This window comes from Calliopsis andreniformis, chromosome 10 (genome assembly GCF_051401765.1).
Source record: "Calliopsis andreniformis isolate RMS-2024a chromosome 10, iyCalAndr_principal, whole genome shotgun sequence".
NCBI classification, from domain to species: Eukaryota; Metazoa; Arthropoda; class Insecta; order Hymenoptera; family Andrenidae; genus Calliopsis; species Calliopsis andreniformis.
The window spans coordinates 17,441,950-17,461,497 of record NC_135071.1 but is presented as its reverse complement, the minus strand read 5'-3'; the positions used below and the strand labels follow the sequence as shown (position 1 = coordinate 17,461,497).

Sequence of the window (19,548 nt, the reverse complement as noted above, 5' to 3'; positions counted from 1 at the left end):
GAGAGCGCAACAATTAGGATTTCATTTATTTCTCCTCCTTTTTCTACGAGTTGTCGATTGTGATAATTCATACCTTATTTATCAATGCCAATTGCGCGTCCAGGTGCCTTTCTCCTTACTGTAAAATATCTCAGAGATCGATATCTTTATCGTGCAAGAAGAAGAGTGTATCGTGATAGTAACGATACGAACCAGCACGGGTGTATGTGTGTATCATAAACAGTAGAATATACTGACCCCACTCAACTCTATATGAAACGACGGAATTGAGTGTAGCAAAAGTTAATGTTTTACATAAAATGTACCTTAAAGTAGAGTATCTATCCTACGATTCATTGATACATCTTTCTTTTCTTTCTTTGACTTGATTTCATTCTAACAAATGGATCATCTTGTTGTTCGACAATGTTTCTATTATATTTCTGAATATAATATATTTCATATGTTGTTTAATGATTGAATTTCTTCTTCTGTTAATAATAAATACGGATAACACAATATTATGTGATTGCGTTGATGATGTTATTGATAACGAATAGGCGAATCCAAAAGCGACAGAGAGATTATATATTATATATATGTCAGTACGAGGAATAATTAATATAGAGATATATGTCATTGATATATATATATATATATATTTTTTTTTACGTTTACCCAAAGAGAGAAGCAGTTGTTCGGACAAAGTGAGCTTATTAAAGATATAAAGAAATCTATATTATAGAAATATATTGTAACGTCATGTTACGACAAGGGTTTTTTCCCTTTTGTTCAAGATGAGGGGTGCTATGTACCGCGTGTACAAATACTCGCCAACATTATCTAATAGCAGACAGATTTTATAGTAAGAAATATTAAAACATTTATCGTCGTGATACATCTTTGTAGTATATATATATAAATATATATAAATATATATATATTTTATATATTGAGCGTGTGTTTTACATGTCGCGCGATTTTAAAAAGTATCGTTAAAAATGAACAGCATGAACGTTAAAGTTAATCAAATAAACAAAATCATTATACTATGTGGTATGTACTTTGTCAAACTGTTTGTAACATTAACTGTAACTACGCACATCATGTAGCGTTGTCAGCTTTGAGAGAAGACGCGAAAGAGAGAATGAAAGAGAGAGAAAACGTGAGTATGTACCATCATTTTACTGCTGTAAGTTGAATAAATGTTTCACAGCATTGCTTTTTCTCGACAATCTTTTTTTCAGTCAATATGGGGCATAGACTTACTTGGTGGTAATAAACTATGAGAAGAATATACTGTCGTTCATCCGATTTATGTAATAGAGGTATTATCATTTTAGTTACAATACAGAATAATTTAAGAATAATTCCACAAACCAGAGATAGTTAATATTCTAAATTAAACTTTTCTCATATACTTTGCCACTTTCCTTTTTCGCCTCTCACTCTACCTTCTTCCAATAATTTATTAAGATGCTGTTCCACGTTGTAAGCAGCTGCTTTCCACATTATATCCGCATTATCCTAAAATATTCAAAGTAAAGCAAATTAATACTCTCTTCTGTTTGCATTGGAAATTACAAATTAAAGAACAATTACCGAGTGTATACGTTTAGCAATGTCCATTTCAGATATTGTACTATCTTTAGCATTCTCTTCTAAAATTCCCAAAATTTCGTTTTCTCTTTTCAATCTGTGGTTAATGTAGAATGTAATACTGGTTACTGGATCATTTAATACTGGCCCATGACCAGGATAAATTAACTTAGGTTCTAATTCTAGGATTTTCCTTAATGAAGTTAAGTAACTTTGTAAGTCTTGAAAGATTGCTGTTCTCTCTCCAAGAACGCAGTCCCCGCTAAACAATGCTTGCTCATCTTCTAGGAAGAACGATGCATGATCAGTTGAGTGTCCAGGAGTATGATAAACACACACTTTGGCACCTTCTACTTCCATTATCTGTTGATCTTTTAGTGTTTCCCATTTAGTAATACTTTCATAATCTGGTATTTGAAAGTCATTTCCTTCCACAGATCTGTCTCCTGCAGATCTCGGTAGTTTCCATATAGTACTAGTAGTATTTGGAGGACTCATAGTTTTCAGTAAATCTTGAACAGAGTTTGCACCACCTATATGATCAGGATGCCAGTGGGTGATTAACAAATGCTCTATTGTTGCGTTCTCTTCTTCCAACACTCGACGTAACACATTTGTATATTCTTTAGCCATCTTAGATTCACCAGCATCTATCAGTATACGTCTGCAAGAAATTTCTAGTTTATATTATTCTTTAATGCAATACAGTTTTGAGAATTTACAAAATATTATTAGCATTACGAAATATTACAAAATATTCATTACCTATTGCCTGTACCTACAAGGTACGTATTTGTACCTTGTAACGTCATGAATCCTGGATTGCAACCCAGAATCCGTATCACTCTTTTCGATAATCTTGATATTAAAGGAAGATCTGTCAGAGGTTTCATGATGGAAAACTTTTTAGAATTTTAAATAAGGAAGACGTTTCCTTTGTGCTCAACTTACATGTGTACACATTCGATTTTTATGTGAGTACTATATCATGACTCAACTATTTCTAGATAAGAAGCATTTCGCAGTAAATTCTTGCATCATACATATTAGAAGTATAACCTCTGTTTAAATCATTTCAGGCAATTGCAATAGGTGGCAACACTATTTATAAAATATCACATGACACGGCACGTGGCTGTCATTTTATTTCTACCGGGGGCACCGATGCATCTTGATACAGTGCTAGTGTTTGGCGAATATCGTATTAATTTGTAAGTCTACCAAATTTTTTAACCTTTATCAAGTCGATAATATATGCAAATACATATTTAAATAACTGATTTTTTAACTGATGAAATCATAGTCAGAAATCATTGTTAAAATGGCTATAAAAAAATGTGGATCACATAACTATAAATATTACTTTTTAGACATTTAATGTTACATGTTCGTGTATATCATAATTTCTGTTCTTTCTCCAGACATTCTGTATTATTTTGTATAATAATAATTTTCATTTATTATTCTTATTTTTTAGTGAAATTCAAAATTTAATGAACGAGGCATTCATCATCAAAATTATGGCCCTAGAACTATTACTTTCTATTGGCGCCATGAAAAGCGCCCTCAGTTGGCTGTTTTTCGCGACATTCAAAGCAGTGGCAAATTGTTAGAGCGCATAAAATGCTTCGTAAATTAATCCAACGGATGAAATTAAGGTCTCAAATAAAAGGTAAACTATTCATATTCCATATAACTATAGGATTATGTAGTTGCGATACTTCCAGAAGGTTTAATTTATTTGTAAATTGCATAATACATTGGAACCCCTCAAAGATAGAATCAGAAGTTAATACATTGGCATCATTAGACAAATTTTTTATCGTTCACTTGTAATTTTAGTCAACCTTTAAATCTTTGTTTGTTTTATGGCTGTTGCATTCATTTCAATTTATTTATTCTAATTAGATTTCTCTTTCTGTTTTGCAGATTTTTGGTATAAATCGAAAAGGAAGAAGGAACATGGCGCCGAAGGGAAATCGACGCCATGACACATTTCAAACGAATATTCATGAAGATCCATTGGAAGCTGTGATTTGCAAGACAGAGGAGGAGTAAAAAAGGTAGGAAATTCCACTGATTTTGGCTATTTTATTTTGTAAATTAAAATGTTTTTATTTGGTCAGAAGATTACTATTTTACATACGTTCATAAGAAATATATACAATACCTGTTTAACTTATCTTATTATATCGGAATTGGCAAATCTTTTGCAACTAATATTAATATCTGATCTATACTTAAACACCAATTCGCTATATTCTTTGAAACTTTACACCAATTTTCACCGTGGTGAGGTTCAGCAGCGATGCATCGTTTCTTTACATCTTCCTGCTGTTCCTCCGTTCCATTTAACAGCTCAAACTTGTAGAAATATGCCCATGCATCGCCCAAGTCTGGGTCTATCTTTACTGTCCTGTTGAACCAGTCTCTGCATTTCGTAATTTTATGCTCGCACCAGAAGAGTCTACAGAGTACATTTATTTTCATTAGTATCAACGTAATTCTCATAAATCTCTAAAAGAAAATCACAGATTTACTTACTTAGAAACTGCAAGAAGCACGTGAGGATCGTGCTCACACTTTTTCAAAGCATCAACGCTCTTCGTCTTTCTCTGTGGTCGTGGTTCCATAAAGATTGCTTCCGCCCAAAGTAAACCAGATGTAGGACACTCTTGCAAAGCTTTTGCCATAAGTGTGTTCGCCATATCCCTAACACCGCCGCTCTTCAGCTCGTTTCTGATAGACTCTAACCAGAGCTCCGCGTTCTTTGGATTCTTCAGGCGTGCTTTCTCCAAAACCGATCGGGCCTTAGTGACTTGATTTTTCCTATGTTCTAATTGCGCTAACAAACGCCACAGTGGAATTGAATTCGGGCATTTCTTTATCTGTAAAGCGAGTTGAAACTTTGTTAACACAGATAATCGAATACCTAACAGTAACAAGGAAAGGAACTTACAGCCTGATTGTACGTATCTAAAGCTTTGTCCAAGTTTCCTTGCTGTTCTTCGATCTGACCTTTCATCAACCATAATTTCGGGAAATCGTCAAACGCTTCCAGAGCTTCTTTCAGGAGCAGCAAAGCTGCATCGAGATTGTTCAATGCCCATTCTAGTTTCGCACTTTTCATCATCACTCTAGGAGTTGGCGCAGATGCTCTCGCTTTCGCGAGTAACCGACGAGCTCTTTCGTATTCGGAGTTCTCTGACTCCAGTTTCACGGCTGCTAACCAAATCTCCTCAGAGTTTGGATTCGCTTGGAAAGCGAGAGATAGAATACCTCTAGCCGCTGGAACATCACCCTATAAAATAAAGGAATATATTCAGGATTCTGTAGATTATGGATAAGTAATTGAAGTTTTCGTTAAGATTACTTACAGCCAACCACTTAGACTTCGCCCCCATGAGCCAAAGCACCTCGCTTTTGGGACAATGGGCGACTGCCCTTTGAAGCAGAGATTCCAGAGACTCTCGTGTTCCGTAAGTCTTCTCGAAATAGGCTGCTCGTAGCCAAATCGACTTTTTGCTTGGGAATGTTGATAATGCATAAGCGTAGACAGCCCTGGCACATTCTAACGCTCCTTGCTGGGCACACTGAAACAGTAAATAAGCAAATAATTACTCTGTTAGATTAAATATAAGCTGAATATAGCAGGATCTTACAGTCTCTGCATCTTCCATCCACGTGTGCTTTCTGTCTTCTTCTTCCACGCCAAATCCAATAATTGCTTTAACGATAACTTGACATGTATGCACTGCTCCAGCCTTCTCAGCTTCCATAGCTTCTTTAAACCAATGCTCTCTATTGATTTCAACTCCGTTTGCACTTAATGAGGATATCGCACGGTCAATAATTTTCTCCACCATATGTTTGTTTCCATTCGCTTCTTCCAACTTTGCGGCTGTGGTCCAAATTTGCCTATCAGTTGGAATATTCTCTCTCGCCTTGTTAAGCACTTTCCTCGCGTTGTCATAAGTTTCTAGTCGAGCCAGTGCGAGCCATAAGTCTACGCTAGTGGGGCAGCACTCAACCGCTCGGCTGAGTAAAATTCGTGCGTCCTCTGGTTCCTCTAACTCAACCGCGGCTTTCCATAACCTCACTGAGTTTGGAATATGTTCCAAAGCTTTGCGGTATACTCTTCTCTTTGCTTTCGTTTCTACTTCTAAATCAGCTGCTTTTATCCAGATTCGTACAGATGTTGGTATATGTCGTACTGATTGAGCAATCACTGCTTTGGCTGTATCTGGGGGCTGGAGTCTAGCTGCTTCTAGCCATAAATCTTCAGACGTAGGGTTCACTTCGCAACCTTTCATTATTAAATTTCGCGCAGCTTGCACTTTCCCTGTCACTTCCTCTAAACGAGCAGACGCAATCCACGCGGGTGGGTGGTTAGGATTTGTTTCTCGGACAGATTTTAGAAGCAACCTTGCTTTCTTGATGTCACTATAAAAAAAGAAGACACATGAATTTCGAGAAGTTCAATTATTGAGTATATCCAATGTTTATGTGAACTTACTTAATGTCACCGCCATATGTTGGAATCATACTTTGCAGATCTGTAAGGTATCCCTTTGGATCCACAACAGTTTGACCCTCTACAGAATCGGAAACCTGGTTCAACTTAACATTCATTAAAGTGTTTCTAGCTTGTCCAATCTTTCTTAGATCCAAGTCTCCTGTGGGAGTTAACATTCCAGGTGTTGCTACACCTGGCATCATAGACGCGAGACCGCTTGAGGGATCAATACTGGTAGATGTTTCGCCTCCTAAGTTTCTTGCGAGTACAGAATCCGGCAGTGGCGTAAACTTTTCTGCTCGAGGATTTCGTTGTTTCCTATTTCTAGCATCGCCCACTTCTGGAACATTTTTCCACTCTTCTTCTGTTACGTTCACTAACTCTCTTTTTAAGTCTGAAAACTGCTGTTGAATTTTAGGACGTTCTTGACGATATCTTTCTAATTCTTCTCTGAGCCGTTTTTCTCTATATTCTTTACGCTTCTCATCCATCCGCTTATCGATAGCTTCATAAATGGCATCAGCTTCTTCGTCATCTTTGTCATATGGATCCTATAGAAAATTTAATACGCAATGTATTATATAAATTATAAGCATAGAAAATAGAATACATATAGCACCAATTGTTTTAAGTATTCAATAGCATACTTTGCTAAACAGGGAGCCCCCATAACCAGAAAATTCATCATAATTAGAGTCATTCAAATCTTCTTCATCTTCTTCTTCTTCTTCCTTTTTCTTTGTTCGTTTTGTAGGTGGGGCATGTCTATCATCTCTGTAAATGGAATATAAAATAATAGGATGGGTCATTCTTGCTAAACACATAATTAACTCCAGTAGAACCTCAATTACCCAAGTCTCAATTTTGTTTGGTCTCACTTATTCAAAGTCATGATTATTAATACTCCAATACCAACAAAAAAATTGCAGTAGAATATTCAATTAAACTTCAGCTATAATTTAATACTTGTTTACCAAAAATGATAAGATTAACCACCAGGAGTATTCATCAAGTTTGAGTCTTGAGTTAATTGAGATCCTATTGAGCAGTGTATGAAAAACTTACGAAACGTCATTAGCATCTCGAGCAGGTCCAATATCAGATCTAGTTGTGAATCCAGTAGCTCTGAAAAATGACATTAGAGGTAAATGAACCCATATTTCACTTTTTACAACAGATCATAATACACAATATTATTTCTTCTAAATTACCCTCTTCCAACACCAGCCACATATCCTAATGGAGCTGGAACTCCTAAAAAATGTTTTTTATTTCGCGTTGACAACGAAACTGAAGGGACTGCCATTCTCTTTCACTGTCAATTTACAAACGTAAACAGATACACAACTCTTTGATGGATAAACTTAACCTTCTTTCAGGGAACTAAATATTTGTTTGTAAAATTATCTGCAACTAGATGACGCTTTTCAATGATTATGTAGTGACACCTATGAGAGAAAGAGAAAACACACATGCTCTGTATTTAATCACTTCTTTATCGACAGTTAATCATATTCGATTACAAAATTTAAATTATATTTGCAAGTATGCAAATTTAAGAAATGCATTGGATGATAAGTCTGTCATATTTCGTCGACAATTATGGCACAAGTCCAAATTCAAATTAAAATGCAGTTTTATAATTTTTATAGTGGAGCTCTTACTATCCAGATATTCGAGCACTCAAAGTACTCATTTGAGCATTAGTAGGAGCCCTACTCTATATTATATTTTGCTTATTAAATGTAATTCCACAGAATTAGTTAAAATTTCCAAATATTTACATAAAATATTACTATGCCCGTTACACATATTAAAATTGCTAAAATCCAGTATTTCCAATAGCGACCCCTAGTTTCTTGCTGTGATTGTCTTCTATCGAATTTATTCTTCCCTTTACGACGGGGTTTAAATTTCCGTTCGAACTTTTCGATTTCTTCTTGGTTCCGCAGTTCTTCCACCTGACGTTTCTGCTCTAACAGAGCAGCTTCCGCTTGACTCTTCTCATTTTTTAATTGTTTGCAAATGTCGTCACATTGAATTTGAATCTGTTGCTTTTGCACCACCGAGCAGACAAAATCCTTTTTAATACGTTTACACAGACAAAATAACTTCATTTTCTTGTTGCATTCGTCTCCATTTTTACACGGTCCTGGATGACAATTGTTCATGCAGCGATGCCCACAAGCATACTGTAACATATATAACGATTATATTAATAGCTACGAATAATATTCGATAAATATACGAACGTGAAACATTGAAATCATTTATTTACATTTTTGGGACATTGATTTCCACATTCAAGCAACTTGTTACGCTGTTCCACCGTGGCAGAGGTCAATTCGACACACCTTCGAAACAGAGTAACTATTCCACAGTGACATGAGATCTTAACTAATTGTTTGCAAGGACTACACGGTGCAGGATGACACGATTTTGCACATGAATGCGTGCAACCAGGTGTCCGTGGAAACGAACATGGCTTTTCGCATTCCGTGCAAGGAGTACCATCCTTGCTGTCTCCAGAGGACGAGACTTTGTGGCAAAGTAGTTCGCAAGTGTGATTCGTGCAGGATAACATTCTTCCACATAGCCTTCCACAGGAAGAAGGTCTAGCCTTATGACAAGGTTCTGGACATATCTCGTGACCTCCAAAGCATGTCACTGGTACTGAAACTTCGCAAGGTGGACAAGGCAAAGTCTTCAGTTGCATAGTTTCCTTTCGTATATCCCATGGCCCTGCAGGTTGGGTTTTCACATCGTCTTTGCTCACATTTACCCACACTTTCGTATGGCAAACAGCAATGCAGGAATGGCCACACCGTTTATATATCAAACCACAGATCTTCTTGCAAGGTGGACACGGGCCTTGATGGCATTTATGCGTTTCTCTCTTAGGATGGTGACAGATGGGGGGTATCTTGCAAGGCTTATTGCAAGGTGGTGGTTTGATCCTTTTCACGGTACCACATGGTACTGTTATTTTGTTGTACCCACATCTGCACTGAATAACGTCAGTTCGTGCGCATGGATAGCAGGGACCGCTGTGACACGGAGCGGAGCACTTGTGTTTACGGCAGTTCAAAGTGTTTTCGCATGTTTTTTCGCACACGTTGTACGTGTTTTTGATCAGACAGTCGCAACATTTTCTATTGCACAGGTGCCTCCCACAGAGGCGTACTTGCGTACATTTTTTGTTGCAGTGGAATTCCTTGCCACAAGCAATTTCTTTCTGGTAGCTGCCACAACGACAGGACTTCGTGACCACTTCTAAACATTGGCCGCATTTGTCCGTGTGGCATCTCATATTACAAAAGTGTGAGCCACAATCTAGCAACTTTCCGCACGTGTCTCCACACGTGGGCAGCTGTTCTTGCTTGCAAGAAACAGCATACCGCTTTTTCCCGCAAGGGCATGTTCTGTTCTTCTCCAAGGGACATGGTCCACAATCGCCAGGTAAATGACATGTACTCTGACAAACGTGAACGTTACAAGACAGCGGTCTATTGCAAGGTTTATCACAAATCCATACACCTTCGGAACAGTGCTTAATTTCCTTGTTATTCTTGCAATGACACTCAAGCAATAGTGTTTCTGAGCAAGGAGGGCAATCTCCTTTGTGGCAAACCTGCATACATGAATGGGAACACGATTTATAAGGTTTGTTGCATGTAGTATTACAGCTCCATTCTTTGGTATTACATCGTCGTTGTTGTGGTGTTTGTTTGCCACAAAAACATTTTATTGAGACTGTCTTTGCGCATGGAGGGCAAGGGCCAGGGTGACAAAGTAGAACACATTTGTGCCCACATTCTGGTTGTAGAAGTTTGCCACAGGTATCTCCACAAGAGTGTGGAATGTTCCATGGTTGGTAAGGAGGATCCACAACTTTCATACAAAAACATGTATATTTACGAGGAACTTTGTCTGGTCCATATTCCATACGACATTTTGGGCTGGAATAAATTGAACATAATGTTAAAATTATACCATAGTAAATAATGTACTTTTCTTAAATTGTTGATTACCATGCCCAGACTGGTTCAATGCCTTTCTCGCGTTTAACATTCAAACTGTCTTTTATCCAATGTAGAATACATGATAAATGGAGGAAAGCAAAACATTTGCTACAGTTCCAGATCTAAAACAATTACTCTGTTATTGAAATGTTCTAAAATATGGTATGTTTAATAAATTAAGATCATGTTTAAACATACTGGATCTGCTCTTTTTACAGTTGAAATACATATTAAACATACTGCACTTCCAGATTGAAAAATATTAATTAAATATGATAAAATCTTCTCTGAATCTGCCACTTGTCCTTGATAGGCAGATAAAACTTTACCAACTGCATTCTCAATATCTTCTTCATTCGTGTCATCCTCATCTTCACTAGATGATTCTAAGTAAGCTGCATTAGCTTCTAAATGTTTAGTAATTGCTATTTTATTTTGGGCTTGAGCTCGTCTAAACTTCTGCATGCTTCTTTAAAAGTCTAAACCGATAAAAAAGTGGTTGATATATTTCTTATCCTGGAACAATAAAATATAATTCAATAAAAAACAAATAATTATTTTGCAAACCTACATTTTTGTCACAAATTTTATTAGCCAATTAATGCTTACTGTTCACTCAAGGCACTCAGTAAAAAAGTGTTATCATAGAAAGATTAAATAACAGATCTATTTTTATTTTAAAAATTATATTAATAGGTACGTAAAATAGAGTAGGCTTCAATGTAAAAAGCACATTTTTATAATTTGTTTACTTATATACATATACATGTGCATGCACTCGTGTAACGAAGGTTTCAACGTTTAAATAACATACGCCGATTATCGATTAAATGTTAAGTTAAAAGAAAGCAAAGAACTTTCGTTGACGTATATTATATTAGAATTGTTCCAAATTTTAGTTATACATTTACAATAAACTTTTTTGCAGAGTACAGACTTATATATATAGTGGAATGAACAGTATGGCTACGTATTTATTGGTTATTTGATGAGAAACATCGTAAAAGATAAGCGAGAAATCAATCGTTAATGATATTAGATCATTTATCTCGCAAATTAGATTCCACTGCTGAATCGATTCATTAAAAAATATTTATCTATCAAGATACGTTACGTGAATTTAAAAATTTCAACCAAATTTATCCACGTGTCTCGCAGTCACTTTGTTAAGAATCATTTTATTGGATTTAACTTAATATCATTTATTCTGCGAACTGATGGATACAAGGTTTATTCATTTCAATCTTTAATATTATAAGAAATTCTGTTTAACAATGATTCGAAATTTCATTAAAATTTGTAGTTTACGAAGATTTTAACAAAGACAAAATGTTAATTGAGATGAATGGGTTCGTTCATCATATATTATTTATAAAATCGTATATGAAATTGAAGAAACAGCGTTCGAAGTTTATTAAACAGGAAAGAGAAAATTCATGATGACTTCAAAAATACAGTGGCAAAAGAACTTGTATGAAAATTATGGTTTGCCAGATAATTATACTGACAGCTCGTTTTTAAAACAGTTGCAAAAAAATATAAAGCCAAACAATGTAACGTTAATAGAAGCAATTGTGTTTGGTGCTACTATATGCATCCAGCTGGATATTGTAATTCTTTTTGTTATCATATTCATAGGGTTAAACGAAGAGTGGACCAGTCCTAATGTTGTTTTTGTATCAGGTGTAATCTTAACAGTTTTGGGCTATTTTTTATACTGTTTCAAAGAACCAAATACTTTATTCAGTTGGACAAAACACGTTAGAACTGTGTTAATTTTTCTTACATTTGGCTATATTTTATCACCAGTCCTAAAAACTCTAACTGAAACCATTAGTACTGATACTATTTATGCTATGACAATATTAATGTTTTTAACACATTTAGTATTTAGCAAATATGGTCCTCTGCATATCTCTTTATCCGATTCATTGTCTATTACATCATCAATATTTGGCTCATTGATGTTAGCATCCAGATTAGCATCTCCACTACATGCTTTTTCTCTCCTCACAGTTGCAGGACAATGCTTCGTTTTATTACCATTTTTAATGTATAAATTAAGTAACAAAATACTTATTTCAATTTGTTTAACATTCACTACTTTATATTTTCTTTTACACATTTCGCAAACAATTTCTTATGTTTTTATTTTATCCATAGTATTTTTACATTTCATTTGCCCTTGGTGGTATATACAATGCCAAAGATATAAGGATAATATTTATGGTCCATGGGATGAGGCTGTTATCACTTCTTAGAAACATATGTAATGCGGCAATAGACAAATGAATACACAAATGAATTGTCCATGTTATTTAAATGTTTAATTTATTAGTAATGGACACCACATAAATGTAGTAACAGAACATAATTATGGAAGATTATTTTCATACATTACTGTATCCAACAAAATATGTCAACAACATTAATTTAACTATTCAACGCCATTTGTGGATATTAAAGTATGCATGACACCGCTGCTAAATTTTCTTCCATTGAATTACATTAGGAGATGAATTGAAAAGTATATTTAACGAATCTGGTCAAGTCTAATTTCATTTCTGTAATAAATACTGTTTACGCGATTTTTGGCAGACACTTTACACAGCGTATAAAAAAATATGTTTTTATAAATTCGAATTGATATACGTAGGTGCGAAATTACTATACAATTATAAACTGTAATAATCTTTTGATCCTTCTTACAAGGGCCTCGATAAAACTATGATCAATAGTTACATATTCATTATGTGTATCTAATAACTGTGTAATAAAACTGTCTGTGAATGTAGAAACAAGACCTTGCTTTAGTTCCATCAACGTCTCCGACGATACTTTCCATGCTACCATGTCTTCGTCTATGCCTGCTGAAGTTACTAAAAAGAGTAAAACAATATAAATAAATCATTCAAAGTTGGGTAAAATCATTGTTGATCATTAAGAGAAAGGAAGGGAAAAATACCTTGCATTCGGCTATGCCGCGATACTACTTGTATCATGTAGAAATCCAAGTGACTCCAAAGAATGTATAAAGCATGTTCTATTATCAGGGAACAATATTTTATGGTTTGGCGTTTCTCTTTTATCAAGCGATTTAATCGCTGCTCCACTATAACTCGTTGCTTCTGTACATCAAGCTCTGCTTCTTCCTCAGACATGTATTCTTTTAATTCTGTCGTACTCATTTCCCCTACCATTGCTACCTTTTTTACGAGAGTGTCAATATGTGGCAATTCGCTGTGCAATAAATTAGTAACGGAGACAAGCTGGTCAACAATCGTTCCTAAGTGCACTCCACCAGTTGAGTCCTTCATCTTGTCCTCTCTGCTACTTGGTTTCGGCGTTAGATGAGGATCAAATAGCACATTCCGTATCTTTTGGTCCATTCTGCTGTGCTGCATTTGATTGCGCGTGTACAACATGATATTCGCAACTATTTGCACGCAGAACACGTGCTGCTGGTTTGCATCCGTTTGCTCGTGGCTCAAGCGAACAGGAGCTATTTGTAGTTGGAATTTATATAATAAAGACAGCATTAGTTTCTGTAATCTATACAAATGAGCTCGAAGCTCTCTCATTCCTGAAGTATCTTCCGTTTTACGGTCATCAAAGTCTGTTTTTGCCAATTCTTCGTCCACTAATTTGTACATATCGATGTTCGCAGATCTGGATATGACACCCGTTAGACAGGCAATTTCCTTCAGAAAGAGAGTGTTCGTTTTTGGAAAAGCGTTTCTTAAAACCATCTCGATAGTGTCCCTGTGACTTTGTAGAAATCCACAAACTTGTATGGCACAAGATTGATTCTCTGTTCCAAGAGTAGTGAGCAGAGCATCGCAAAGATATAAAGCTGGCAAGAAGATCTGCTGATAGCGTTGTCCAATAGAAGGAATGAAGGAGTAGTCACCTCCCTCAAATCCTATGTGAACGTCAGGGTGGTGGTCGAAGACGACCATGCTAGATATACAAGATAAAATCTTATTTTCTAAGAGACTTTCTGCGCCCAGCCTTGTAGAAGCCATTCTACAAAACGTTGCCATTTTCGCTTCGTATAAGTACAGTGGTCTCAGTGTCTGAGGCTCTGGTTGCAACATGCCTCGTAACATGTTATCAGACTCTAAGAGGCTATCGATCATGTGTTTTAAATATCCTCTACTAGCCAAGTATATTATCCAAGCGTTATCATAATCCAGTTCCAAGATTTTATCTAAGCAGGATAATGCCAGCATCTTGCAAACATCGTGACCACCTGAGCAATTGTGGCACAAAATATCCATTAGCTTATTTCCAAAACTGTTTATAACTTGGATTGTAGCGTATCGATGAGAGCGTTCCTGAACAGGCATCACCCTGTTTACTGAACTGTCCAACTGACTGACATACATTAAATCCATTATGTTCGTGTTCTCTGATTTCTCCAAGCCAACCACGCAAAGGAAATTCAATAAAGCTGCGTATAAATGGGTGATTACTTTCTGCGAGGAAGCGCCTGCATTCAAAATCCACTGTAGGATGTGGCTAAGGATTATTTTCATCATTGTTGTATTCGATGGTGACGATGGGAATGACTCAGTGTCCGTTTGCGTGATAAAGCTGTTGCGTAGGTTCACCAGCAACATTAAAATCGTTCCAGATACCAAGGTTTTGATCTCGTTTAAAGCTTCACAAGATGTCATCTTTTGCAGTAAGTCGTGAGACAAATTCAGTAGCAAATTTTGTTTCTGTGGGGTGGGTAGTTGTTGATTGGATGCGACACAGAAAAGTATTTCTGTCGTTTGACACCAGCCCTCTACAAATTTCACCGTGGCATAGGATAATAATTTCGTTTGGTTCCTCTTCAAGGCATGTGTCAAAATCCTCTGCACTTCTTGTTGCATGAGGTTCCGCTGAGTTGCAGTTGCACTGTTTTGTGTAACAGCTAATTCCTCTGTGATAAGGGAGTGCAACTTTCTGATGTCCACGAGCCGAGGCCCTCCTATTAACGCAACTGGAACACTGCAGCGACCCAAGACCATTTCCACTTGAGATGGATCAAAGAAGTCTAACATTAATGGCGGCTCTAGTTGAAGCTGAAATTCGATATAATGCAGAAGATCCATTAGGAGCTTCTGCGAGGGAACAATCTGCCCTTTTTCCTGACCGAAGTTTCCTACTAATCGCTGAACAAGTGAGCTCTGCAATCTCCCTCCAGCGACACGTAGTTCGATCGCAGCTATCTTTAATAACCACGACATGCAACCAAGCTCTGTGGCTTTATTTTGTCCCTCGAATGGCAATTTCGATAGGTGTCTCTGTACAAAGTCTTGATAGGCGCTGGTTCGCAGGAATCTCAACACTGGAATGGATGTCTTATTGTTTGCAGCTAATGTGTGGAGGAAACAATAACAAGCTTCAGTTATTTTGTCACGACCACGTTCGAGGGACTGCTCTAAAATTCCTAGTATTGAATGCAAACAGGTTCGTGGAAATCCAAATATGCCAGGTTGCAGTAATATAGTCTTTCGGATATCTTTTGTAATCTCAAATCCTAGGAGATAATGAGAAAGATTCGGAGTTGGTCGTGTGATGCTTTGCATCATCAATAACAGTATTCGTTCTTTGCAATTGCCAGTGTATTGCTTTTCACTCGACTCCACATCTTCATCGAGGATAATGTCTGTGTCTAGACACTCCACGAAACCGTGTCTAATATGTGTAGTTAAGTTAGGAGTAGCTGTGAACGTGGAAAGTAATTCAGAGTCTGCTCCAGGCTCATTAGTCACCTCGTGGATCACACCAACAGCATGGAACGCGTGCTGTGGAAGCCACGAGCTGTACGACACGTATTTGGCAACGTTTATCATGTAGTCAGGCTTCTTTGATTGTGGATCCACTTCTAGAAGCAATCTTGATAATCCAGTGAGAAGCTTTTGTATGGATTTCGCAGCTGCTAGTTGCGACATGTAATTGTGCTGCGTTTTCAGTCCTCTTTCTAATATTTCTAAGCAATATAGAGTACTATTTTCAAGATTCTTTTTACCCAGAGAAGGCTCGTAGGTATCAAAAATAGAGCATCCTTTATCGAGAACGTACAATATAACATAAAGCAGTTCCGATTTAGAATGCAGTTGAGTCATTATATGATAACCAGGCGGTGAATTGATTCTCGTCGTCTCTCCGCTTTGAAGTTCCACACTGCAACCTGTGAAATCTTCCACATTAGGCTCGTACTGCTTGATGAGTTTCGAGATTATTTTCAGACAAGCTTCAGCGACTTCCCACTTTTCTGCTGGGTTTTTATACGATCGCGTATGGAATTTTAGGAATACAGCGTTGGTGATAAAGTGTAAGTAGGGATCAAAGCCAGGGTCACGCTGACCCATTCCCAATAATCGTGGTATGGGAAAATCTGTAAGAACATCCAGAAGTTCTAGCATCGCTCTCGTAAGTGGATATTCGTCTTTTTTCGATTCGATCTCCTCTAATTCAGTTTGAACTCCCCTTGGCTGATAACTACTTATCGTTGGTATAGTTGAAAGTATCTGTGCAGCCTCTAAACTTTGCCACACAGTAGATGAACTCTCAGGAGATCTCGCTAACGCGGCTAGAGTTCGCACCAAGACACCCTTCAGTGGAATTGATATTGAGCAACTTACTAACCCAATCAAAGACGGTAGCACTTTCCATCCTGGATGATCGCATATCGCTATCCTCGACATTTCGTCATTCTTTGCGATCACTTGTACAACTAAAAGCACTGCCTCGAGACCCTTCACTTCATCCGGAGTAATACCTTTCAGATGACTTCTTTGACGATAGACAGTATCCTGCGTGGGAGGTAATTCTTTCCTAAGATTAATGTAATAGCGACTCAAAGACTTGAAGAAATGATCCCAAGAAATGGTGGTTGATCCCGAAGTGCCTAAAGAAAATGTGATAAAGTATTACTTTTATAATGTTAATTTTAGAGTAGTAATTATTATAATTATTTGGATATATTTACCATTTGGCTTAAGAAAATTGAACGCTTGCCTCGCTGCTTGTGGAGAAGAAGCAAGGGACGCTATCATTTTCAGATACGGTACAAATAGTCCTGCTAGTAATATCTCGCCTGCAAGACGTACGAATTTGAATAGAGCAACTTGTCTAGATGGCAATCGATTCATGTATACAGTAGAAGAAGCGAGCGTGGAGTCTGTATGATGGCACCAATAATCCATAACTAGATCCAATTTTAGAGGATCCTCTTTATATAATTCTGCTACAGCTAACATTAGATATTCAAAGTGATTATCTAGATTCAGAGGCGGTTCGATACCCTCTTGCTGATACGCTTGTATTAAACGCATAGATTCATCCGAACGATTCCGTAAATCTTTGATTTTTAAGGGCATTAATAATATGAAGTCGGAAATAAGAGAATGGAAATAACGAATATAGAATTCTTCGTAGCATATGGTTTTGTTTTTGAATAATACGTCCGCCATAAAGTGGAAGCATTTATTTGACAGAGCTGCTTCTAATAATCTTTCATCTTCGTTAGTGATATTCAAAAGCTGTACGCTGGCTACAGTTTTAATTGTTGTTAGAGCAACTGCGAATGCAAATTGTATAACTCCACGTAGCCCAGCACACTCCCAATTGATATTAGTTGATATTAACTTCTGATGTAACTCTTCGTGAGCCCCACTTTCCGCGATCAGTGGCATAGAGTTTATTAACTCTTCGCCATTTTCACGACTGTGCAGGGAACTAAAATTAATTGCATTTAACACACTCATTATAAGAGCAAGAGTAACTTTATCAGGACCTCCTTCATTTAGATCAGATTCTACTTGTTTCGTTTGTAATAAAGACACTAAGTGGAATAAGATTTCGTTTGGCAGTGAAGATTGAGCAGACCACAAATACAGTATATCAGCCAAATCTTGTCTGGAATCATTAAAAAGTTTCATGACCATATAACGATGTTTCGGTCCTCCCAATGCTCTATTCTTTTCTAACAATTCTTGCTCCTGTTAAAAGTGAAGTACTTAATTTAATTATATGAAATACAAAAGTCTTTAATAGAGAAATTCTACTGCTGTTCAAAGCAAATACCTTAACAGGATCCATTTTTTCCAGCAATGATAAAATTCTATCTAACAGACCATCTTCTTGTAATTTATTTGTATATTCAGTAATGTGTCTTATGAGTGCAATGGGAGCATCAATTTTCCAACTGTGTCCCATTCTAGCTTGCACAAGCATTCTTAAGGTTGATGTAAGTGCTTTTTTCCCATCATAATATAATAATATTGCTGTTAATCCTCGAGGTAAGCCAGGATGATGAGGCATTTGTAACTGAGCTGTACATAGAAGATCCAAAGCCATAAATTCATTCAGTTCGTACATGTCTGATATAATCAGAGTTTCATCAACCAGTTCCTTGGACAATAATTGATATCCAAAGCCAGGAAGTGTAATGCCATCTGTTGCTCCTTTTGTTATTTCCTCTCGACTGTTTACATTTGGAGGCTGTAACGAAATGCATCTTAAAGCACATAACAAGTGTTTACTTTTGTCTTTAAAGATAATATCAAGCGACTTATGCACATTAATCACTTACCGGATTTTGCAAAAGTGTAAGAAAATTTTGCCTATGATTTCTTAATGCCTCTGTAAATTCATGATACTGAAGGTCATGGATGGTAGGAGAAGATGTAATATAACGTTCCACGAGACTCTGTAACTCCTTGTACGGAGTCCACATGTCTTCCGTTGTTGCCTTTTCTAAAAGATACATATTTATAAAAACTTATGAGACTTTGTGTTACGTACTTGTGAAATGTTTGGTCAAATTTCACCGGTATACACAACCACTGGTATTAATAAAAAATATTATATACACAAATTTCTTTACAACAAAGGTAAAGAAAAAAATAAGGAAGAGGAAACTGAATAACATCAACGTAACTTAAATGATTTAAAGTCACATTATACAGGTGATATATACACCAGAGGTTAAGATTCTTATACAAGATCTTCAATACAAAGACATTGTGTAACTTAAGAATTACCTTCAGACATATTGTTTGGATAATTAGAATGTTACGAAAATGGAAGTACGTCGGAAGAAAATATTGTACTTAAATATAACGAAAAGCATGAAATCTCGTGCAACATAATACAAATACCGGTCCTCTGGCGGGAACAACAGACTCATTGATAATCATATAAACCATTGAACAGTGTTATACTATAGTGGAATGCTACACGTGTATTCTGCTTCGAGAAATCCCATAGTGGGGCGTAAACAGTTTTTAATTTCAGTTCATTATTTCCTCGTTGAATTTCAAAATTCTTATTTTATATTACGATACAGCTACAGTAGAATAGTCAGCAAGTTTTATATAATATTATTTAATAATATTAGAATTTTATCATTCACATGAGTATTCAATAATTCGC

At 36.5% G+C, this 19,548-nt stretch overlaps 5 protein-coding genes across 7 annotated transcripts; 1 reads left to right on the top strand and 4 right to left on the bottom strand.

Moving 5' to 3' along the window:
- Positions 1-1,276: 1,276 nt before the first annotated feature.
- Positions 1,277-2,627, bottom strand: LOC143184330 (endoribonuclease LACTB2). 3 transcript variants are annotated; one of them, XM_076386468.1, is made up of 4 exons: positions 2,530-2,623; positions 2,344-2,455; positions 1,582-2,242; positions 1,277-1,506 (listed from the first exon to the last, which is right to left on the bottom strand). In XM_076386468.1, the coding sequence occupies exons 2-4, from the start codon at positions 2,388-2,390 to the stop codon at positions 1,393-1,395; spliced, it is 822 nt and encodes a 273-aa protein (XP_076242583.1). In that variant the 5' UTR covers positions 2,391-2,455; positions 2,530-2,623; the 3' UTR covers positions 1,277-1,392. The 3 variants fall into 3 exon arrangements, with proteins under 3 accessions (XP_076242583.1, XP_076242582.1, XP_076242584.1); XM_076386467.1 differs by having other exon boundaries at positions 2,344-2,627; XM_076386469.1 differs by lacking the exon at positions 2,530-2,623 and having other exon boundaries at positions 1,582-2,255.
- Positions 2,628-3,673: 1,046 nt separating this feature from the next.
- Prp6 (pre-mRNA processing factor 6) lies at positions 3,674-7,523 on the bottom strand. The gene is made up of 9 exons (XM_076386748.1): positions 7,306-7,523; positions 7,160-7,219; positions 6,742-6,868; positions 6,095-6,645; positions 5,241-6,021; positions 4,956-5,171; positions 4,538-4,879; positions 4,123-4,466; positions 3,674-4,045 (listed from the first exon to the last, which is right to left on the bottom strand). Exons 1-9 carry the CDS (start codon positions 7,398-7,400, stop codon positions 3,766-3,768), a joined length of 2,796 nt encoding a protein of 931 aa, XP_076242863.1. The 5' UTR covers positions 7,401-7,523; the 3' UTR covers positions 3,674-3,765.
- Positions 7,418-11,271, bottom strand: LOC143184486 (NF-X1-type zinc finger protein NFXL1). The gene is made up of 6 exons (XM_076386749.1): positions 11,231-11,271; positions 10,315-10,632; positions 10,126-10,238; positions 8,373-10,053; positions 7,903-8,286; positions 7,418-7,542 (listed from the first exon to the last, which is right to left on the bottom strand). Exons 2-6 carry the CDS (start codon positions 10,579-10,581, stop codon positions 7,522-7,524), a joined length of 2,466 nt encoding a protein of 821 aa, XP_076242864.1. The 5' UTR covers positions 10,582-10,632; positions 11,231-11,271; the 3' UTR covers positions 7,418-7,521.
- Positions 11,272-11,467: 196 nt separating this feature from the next.
- Positions 11,468-12,432, top strand: Pig-c (phosphatidylinositol glycan anchor biosynthesis class C). Its single transcript, XM_076386751.1, has one exon. It carries the CDS (start codon positions 11,553-11,555, stop codon positions 12,375-12,377), a length of 825 nt encoding a protein of 274 aa, XP_076242866.1. The 5' UTR covers positions 11,468-11,552; the 3' UTR covers positions 12,378-12,432.
- On the bottom strand, positions 12,422-19,254 carry Nup205 (nuclear pore complex protein Nup205). Its single transcript, XM_076386747.1, has 6 exons — positions 19,158-19,254; positions 18,707-18,870; positions 18,199-18,615; positions 17,102-18,113; positions 13,082-17,020; positions 12,422-12,995 (listed from the first exon to the last, which is right to left on the bottom strand). Exons 1-6 carry the CDS (start codon positions 19,165-19,167, stop codon positions 12,784-12,786), a joined length of 5,754 nt encoding a protein of 1,917 aa, XP_076242862.1. The 5' UTR covers positions 19,168-19,254; the 3' UTR covers positions 12,422-12,783.
- Positions 19,255-19,548: the final 294 nt, after the last annotated feature.

What these genes read in the sequence shown, in the direction of transcription:
- LOC143184330 (XM_076386467.1), bottom strand. Translation starts at nt 2,471, where the DNA reads ATGAAACCTCTGACAGATCTTCCTTTAATATCAAGATTATCGAAAAGA. An exon ending in CTTGTAGGTACAGGCAATAG is followed by an intron (nt 2,243 to 2,343) that starts GTAATGAATATT and finishes AATTTCTTGCAG; the next exon opens with ACGTATACTGATAGATGCTG. An exon ending in TTGCTAAACGTATACACTCG is followed by an intron (nt 1,507 to 1,581) that starts GTAATTGTTCTT and finishes TGAATATTTTAG; the next exon opens with GATAATGCGGATATAATGTG.
- LOC143184486 (XM_076386749.1), bottom strand. Translation starts at nt 10,581, where the DNA reads ATGCAGAAGTTTAGACGAGCTCAAGCCCAAAATAAAATAGCAATTACT. An exon ending in ATTGAACCAGTCTGGGCATG is followed by an intron (nt 10,054 to 10,125) that starts GTAATCAACAAT and finishes AATTTATTCCAG; the next exon opens with CCCAAAATGTCGTATGGAAT. An exon ending in TTTTAGCAATTTTAATATGT is followed by an intron (nt 7,543 to 7,902) that starts GTAACGGGCATA and finishes TTTCTCTCATAG; the next exon opens with GTGTCACTACATAATCATTG.
- Nup205 (XM_076386747.1), bottom strand. An exon ending in TTACACTTTTGCAAAATCCG is followed by an intron (nt 18,616 to 18,706) that starts GTAAGTGATTAA and finishes ATTTCGTTACAG; the next exon opens with CCTCCAAATGTAAACAGTCG. An exon ending in GCGGCATAGCCGAATGCAAG is followed by an intron (nt 12,996 to 13,081) that starts GTATTTTTCCCT and finishes TACTCTTTTTAG; the next exon opens with TAACTTCAGCAGGCATAGAC.
- Prp6 (XM_076386748.1), bottom strand. Translation starts at nt 7,400, where the DNA reads ATGGCAGTCCCTTCAGTTTCGTTGTCAACGCGAAATAAAAAACATTTT. An exon ending in CGAAGTCTAAGTGGTTGGCT is followed by an intron (nt 4,880 to 4,955) that starts GTAAGTAATCTT and finishes TTTATTTTATAG; the next exon opens with GGTGATGTTCCAGCGGCTAG. An exon ending in TAGATACGTACAATCAGGCT is followed by an intron (nt 4,467 to 4,537) that starts GTAAGTTCCTTT and finishes CTCGCTTTACAG; the next exon opens with ATAAAGAAATGCCCGAATTC.
- Pig-c (XM_076386751.1), top strand. Translation starts at nt 11,553, where the DNA reads ATGATGACTTCAAAAATACAGTGGCAAAAGAACTTGTATGAAAATTAT.